This window comes from Ascidiella aspersa, chromosome 8, assembly GCF_963924565.1.
Source record: "Ascidiella aspersa chromosome 8, kaAscAspe10.2, whole genome shotgun sequence".
Classification (NCBI taxonomy): domain Eukaryota; kingdom Metazoa; phylum Chordata; class Ascidiacea; order Phlebobranchia; family Ascidiidae; genus Ascidiella; species Ascidiella aspersa.
In genome coordinates this window covers 1,052,403-1,058,509 of record NC_139454.1, presented here as the reverse complement: position 1 = coordinate 1,058,509, position 6,107 = coordinate 1,052,403, and the positions used below count along the sequence as shown (strand labels likewise).

Here is a 6,107-nt window from a genome sequence, read left to right as displayed (position 1 = left end):
ATGGGCCGACCAGTAAGTAAAAGATCGTTTTACAAATCTTACAATTCACTGTCAAGAAAACAAAAATGGATTCGCAATCGAAACAGATTGCAACAACAGACGACTAACTTTAGTACAGAAACTAGTAGTAAAGGGCAACCCATAAACAATGACAGCACCAGTGAATCATCTACAAGTTCAGGTAACCAGGAATATAATAATACTAGTTTAGATGCTGCGTCATCAGTTGACCATAACTCCGACTCAGAACAATCCTCAGAAGACACTAATTATTTTGACACAAGTTACTGGGGAGAGGTTGAGAACAGAGAAGAGCATTTATCTTCCTATTTAAATGTAGCTGACCATGCAAACACAACACAAATAATAAGATCATGGGCTTTAAATGAAATTAATGTCCCGAAAATTTCAGTGTCAAGGTTGTTAAAGAGTCTTAACAGAATCCACCCTGAACTACCAGTCTCATTTAATACATTGCTACCTAGGCCAGATCTTCAATACAAGCCATTAACAGAAGGAAGTTATGTGCACTTTCCAAATTGGATGACTTCTCTAAAAGACTTGTTGTATAACAATTTTAATCATATGTCTGGTACTATTCGATATTCCTTGGTAATTAATATTGATGGGCTGCCTTTGTTTAAACATTCTCCTGACTATAAATTATACCCTATACTTTGCACAATTTACAAAGTTAAGAGCAAACCACTTTGTATAGGTATATACTCAATAGAAAAGTCAACTTGTCGAGAAATGCCAAACCCAGAAATTTTTTTGAAAGATTTTATGCATGATATTGAACACCTTAATTCTAACCCCATATCTTGCGATAAGGTCAAGTTTGAAATGGCTGGCAAAGGCATATTTGTTTGTGATGCTCCAGCAAGGTCAGCACTTAAAAATATAAAATCTCATAATGCTTATAATAGCTGTGAACGTTGCACAATAATAGGAGAATATGATGCATATTCTTATCATGTTTGTTTAATTGGGAGTGTTGACAATTTAAGAACGAATGAAGATTTTGTTTCTCAAGTTTATAAAAATCACCACACTGGTATTTCTATACTTGCTGACTTTGGTGTGGATATGATCCATGGATTTGTTCTGGATTATATGCACCTATGCTGTTTAGGGGTTGCTAAACGCCTACTTTCTTGGTGGAAAGGAGTTAAAAGGTCATTTTCATCATTGTTTTACTTTGTTTTCTGACTTACAGTTTTGTCTTAAACATATATATCTATATATATACCTAACATTAGGGATGTCCAATAATAGCGCATAAAAGTTGATATCCCATGCCAAGTAGCAGTATTGGTACTCGTTCGATACAAAGTAGACTTAAAGTAATATCGCTGAAGATCTAATATTAAGTTATAGAAATTTCCGCCATGTTTTATGATCCAAGATTTCTAGCTTTGAAGCTAATTTATTTCAAAATAGCAGACCAATAACTGGAGTAGTAACTAAACTAATTAACGTTTAAAAAATGTTCTACAATCGTTTTAATTTGATAGATTTTGCTTATTTCAACATAGCAAATACATCATTTGGGATTGGATTGTCATAATTTTTGTCAAAAGTTTTGGGTGGCTGTCTCAAAATCAAAATGTTAAAAAGTGTTGGACATCCCTACCTAACATACACCAATGAAATGAAATATATTTCTTGAGTAATATAACAAAACCTTTGTTTTTTAAGGCAATACACTGCAAAGCTTTCATCCTCTTCTATCTCTATGATAAACAATAGGATAGAATTATACAAGGACTACATACCAATTGAGTTTAATCGCAAAATGAGGAGTCTATCAGAACTATCCTACTGGAAAGCATCAGAATTTCGTTTATTTCTTTTATATACTGGTGCTGTGCTATTAAAATCTAAAAACATTTTATCAAAACAGAGGTATAGACATTTCATTAGTTTATTTGTTTCTATGAGAATTTTGCTTTCACATTCCTGTAGTGAAACTAGATTAAGTGAATGCAAAAAATTGCTTCAGAACTTTGTAAGTAAGTGTGCTACACTTTATGGTAAAGGGTTTGTCACTTATAATGTTCACAGCCTTTTACATTTGGTAGAAGATTGTCAAAACTATGGATCTCTTGAATTTGTGAATTGTTTTGTGTTTGAAAGTTACCTTGGGCTTTTGAAAAATTATGTAAAATCTGGGTATAAACCATTGCAGCAAGCCAGTTATTATGTATTTCATTCCAATGAAAATATTTTATCACTGGCATGGAATAAATATGCTTGTTTTAATAAAGGCGATGCTTTTGGTGTTTTTGAGGGAGGTGTTTCACTGCCTTGCTTTCAAAATGCTGTACATTTTCGAAAATTTAGACTTCACTCTGACAGTATAATATATGCTAATTCTGTTGCCAATTCTACTATAAAATTAAATGAAACCATTGCAAAAGTTGTCGACATAATTTCGCATGAAGGAAACATTTTATTCATTATTAATAAGTTTAAGTACATTAGAAATTTTTTTGAACGACCTGTACCTTCCTCTACTGTGGGAGTGTTTAATGTTGACTGTTTAAGTGAGGAATTTGAAGTTATTAGTTCCAGTGCTCAAATTTGTAAATGTATTATTCTGCCTTATAAAAAGGGATTTATTGCAATGGAAATTATTCATTCTGTTGTATAATCTAGTAGTGTTATGTATATTTGTGGTTAAGCAGTTTCTGTCTTGTATTGTATTTGTGACTTCACAAATATTTTTTTTATTACATTGTTACAGGTTTACATTTTTAAAGATTTGAATTTGCTAGCTTAACAACGAAATGAAAAAATTTGTCTGCGTCAAATTTAGAGGAAATACAACCGATGTGGTATATAGAGGTTGGATGTTAGATACTACTACATGCAAATGGCCTATTTCTGGGGATATACAACAAATGGCCAAAGATTGTGTGTTGCCTCAATCTAACTGGAAAGCTTATGCATGCACAATATTATGTGAATCAAGTATGTCAGTGTTTACATAGATACCTATTTGTATACTTGCATACATAACATTTTGTTTTATCTTGCAGAATCATATGACGGGTGCCTTAAAAAAGGGTATTCTTTAAGTGACATTGAGTCGTCCGAAGAGGAAACTGATCGAAGCATGTCACAAACTGATTGTATACTACCACCACTTGTGCGTAGCAACTCTATTTCACCAAAGCGGTGAGTATTTTCTATATGCTGCTAATTAAATAGGGTTAACTTAATATAAATTAGATGTTTGTTTTATTTTTATGAATAATATTTTGATTTCAGTTGTTTTATGATGCCACACCAATCAACACCGAAAAAGCAGAAAGTTATGAGTCAAGTGCCAAATATTACTCATGAATTAATGAGAATTTCTTCTCAAATAAACCGTTTAACACAAGTCACAAAAAATATTGAAAAAAAAGTTGATTCTTTGGTAATAATAAAAGATGGAAAATCATACTTTGATTTTCAACCGGCCTCCAACGAGATGGAGTTGAATGCCATCTTGGATAATATTGAGGTAACAAGGTTTGTCATAAACAAGTCTGCTCGCTAACTTCACATCCTATTTTTTTTTTTTTACACGAGTCTGACTTTGATAACATTTTACAGGATTATACAGACATAGCCAAACGAACTGAAAGAAGTTCATTACGGTCCACAATAAGAAGCTTTTTAAAATTGTTCTTAAAACGAGAGTTAGCAATGACCTATTCTTGGTCCGGGCTAGGAGTAAAGAGACAATTAACAAAGAAGTGTTTTAAAAAACACCAACTTTATACAATTTTAACACGTAAGTTCATTGTATTCTTGTTCCTATTATATATAATGCATGTATAATTCTAAAATTACAAAGAAGTAATATGCAGATTAATGTTATTTATATACTGTGCATATGTTTATAAAAGTGTCAAAAGTAGACCTGTTTAAAATCATTTATGTTTTATTAGGTATGTTGCAGTTTACATCGTTTAAAAATGCAACAATTGAAAGCATAGAAAACGAAATTAAAGTTACCCTGGCTGGGGTTACTGACTGGGATGGTGGCCGTGAAATAAGACGGGGCAACCTCAACCAGGCTTCCGAAAAGAGGTCGACATGCGGCAGTGATAGCGGTACCAGCACAGACACTTTACCCTGTGATGACTTTGAGTAAAAAACGATTTCAAAACAGTTGTGTAAAATGTTGTAAAGAATCTTTCCTTGTGGTAAGATGTTGCATCAAGTTTTGAATGCCTTTTTAATTTTCTTCCGCCATTGGAACAACTGTTTCTACAGGGTGCGCCAAAAAACTCTACCACATTTACAATTGTTGCTGTACCAAAGCTGTGGCAGTCTGACAGGAGGTTGAATTGAAATATTGCAATTCAAGCTCCTGTCAGACTGCTACAGCTTTTTGGTACAGTGACAGTTTGGAATGTGGTATGTTTTTTGGCGCACCCTGTATTTATTACTGCTATCTTTTTTCATTCTCTACATTTCGTTCTTCTACATGGTGCCATTGTGATTGTGTACTGCGTGTTGTACCTCAATTACAATAAACTATTATATTTTTCATGTTTTTTCAATTCTGGTATATATTTGGCCAGTCTAGTTTCACGTTTGGCCCATATGAAATGCCATGTATGGCAAATCAGTGAAAATCTAACGTGGGCCGATGTTACCTTTCCGGTCTCCCAGCAGAGATATATCTAGGGGATTTACGCGATCTACTGGTGGTGGGCCATATTTGACTCTAAGATTGTTCGTGAAAGGCCCGCACATAAATTTCTGACTGGGCCACATCTCGCCAATGATGAGCGGAATCGATATTACTTCAACGCGTGTCAAGAATGCAAGAAGGTAAAAGGAAATATATCCAATGGTTGGATGCTTCGCCCAGATGATAAGTACGGTGGTCGTCGAGCGACAGATGAGTTCGTCAACATATCATCGGGTTCTTACTTTTCGTCCGGTCAACTTGAGGTTGATCGGTTGCTGTGATGGTATACGAGGGAGCCAAGGTGCATTGCTGTACTGACGGCCCTATTGTGCGTGTCACATCAACGCAGTAAATGAGTTGGTGTTGGGACGGACTGTTATGTTTCTATTCTTGCGTTTGCTATACATTGCCGAGTGTTCGTTAATCTTTCTATTCGTTGCGATTCACTTTTTTAAGACAGTGAGTTTGTTAAGATTAACAGTGAGCTTGCTAAACCGCATTTTTTTGTAAGTACTTTATGACCTATTTAATTGTGTGATCATTCTATGACTTGCGGTCAAAGGTCACTGAGCACATGGTGCCTTGACATTGTAGTTGTCCTTACGGCAGTTGGTGTTACTACCTTGTCGCGGTAGGAGCTCATTTTGTTAGTTACTTGTGTTTGGCAATGATGTTTAACTTACTGATTCTGTTTCTGTTTTATTAACATTGTTTTGTATTGATTCTATTTGAATAAGGAATCCACTTGTTTAAGCCTTTGCGTGTATTAATAAATTCCTGTACGTGTACACTGATAAAGACTTCAGTATCGGATCGGATCCATTAGTTTTCAGATGTGAAACCAGAATCGTTTGTGTTAATCATCCGGATTTCTGTAGTTTTTAACATATAAGAAAATTCTGATTTCTGACTCTAATAAAATTACCAAACTTCATTCGAATTAGGAAACTGATGATTCTCGTCAAGAGCGAAATATATTTATCATGTAACATCCAAACAAACTGATTTTCGGTTTACTAAGTTCTGTACTTGTCCGACAAAATATTTTATACCCGGACCGCTATGGTCAGGCCTTAGGTTATCCTGCTCTTCATGAGAAAAGTTTTGTGACTCCTGGTTGAGGCTGTAGGGCCGACATCGCGAGCTGGATACATTTTGTTTGTTTTAATCTTATTATCGTTAAACGACGGAGATATAAACATCTCTGCATAAAAAAGTGAGTCGTAATAAGTCGTTTTTCAGATTAAAATTCTATCAAAATGTAGTTTTTGAACATTTTTCAACTGAACTTAATTTTCATATATTTTTGAAGTTTAAAAAAGGAAATATGCCGCGGACCAACTTCATGAACCCGTGGAACGTAGTTTGTCGACCCCTGGATTAGAGTTAACCCCTGCAGCGATGGGTTACC

At 34.6% G+C, this 6,107-nt stretch overlaps 2 protein-coding genes across 2 annotated transcripts; both read left to right on the top strand.

Annotated features, from left to right (window-relative positions):
• Nucleotides 1-2,656, top strand: LOC146134778 (uncharacterized). Its single transcript, XM_083395636.1, has 2 exons — nucleotides 1-1,178; nucleotides 1,702-2,656. Exons 1-2 carry the CDS (start codon nucleotides 1-3, stop codon nucleotides 2,654-2,656), a joined length of 2,133 nt encoding a protein of 710 aa, XP_083251762.1.
• Nucleotides 2,657-2,792: 136 nt separating this feature from the next.
• Nucleotides 2,793-4,150, top strand: LOC146134777 (uncharacterized). Its single transcript, XM_083395633.1, has 5 exons — nucleotides 2,793-2,976; nucleotides 3,045-3,183; nucleotides 3,277-3,514; nucleotides 3,607-3,787; nucleotides 3,945-4,150. Exons 1-5 carry the CDS (start codon nucleotides 2,793-2,795, stop codon nucleotides 4,148-4,150), a joined length of 948 nt encoding a protein of 315 aa, XP_083251759.1.
• The last annotated feature ends 1,957 nt before the right edge of the window (nucleotides 4,151-6,107 follow it).

Coding starts and splice junctions, on each gene's coding strand:
- LOC146134777 (XM_083395633.1), top strand. CDS start 2,793: ATGAAAAAATTTGTCTGCGTCAAATTTAGAGGAAATACAACCGATGTG. Junction 2,977..3,044: donor CACAATATTATGTGAATCAA/GTATGTCAGTGT, acceptor TTTATCTTGCAG/AATCATATGACGGGTGCCTT. Junction 3,515..3,606: donor CCATCTTGGATAATATTGAG/GTAACAAGGTTT, acceptor AACATTTTACAG/GATTATACAGACATAGCCAA.
- LOC146134778 (XM_083395636.1), top strand. CDS start 1: ATGGGCCGACCAGTAAGTAAAAGATCGTTTTACAAATCTTACAATTCA. Junction 1,179..1,701: donor TGGTGGAAAGGAGTTAAAAG/GTCATTTTCATC, acceptor TTGTTTTTTAAG/GCAATACACTGCAAAGCTTT.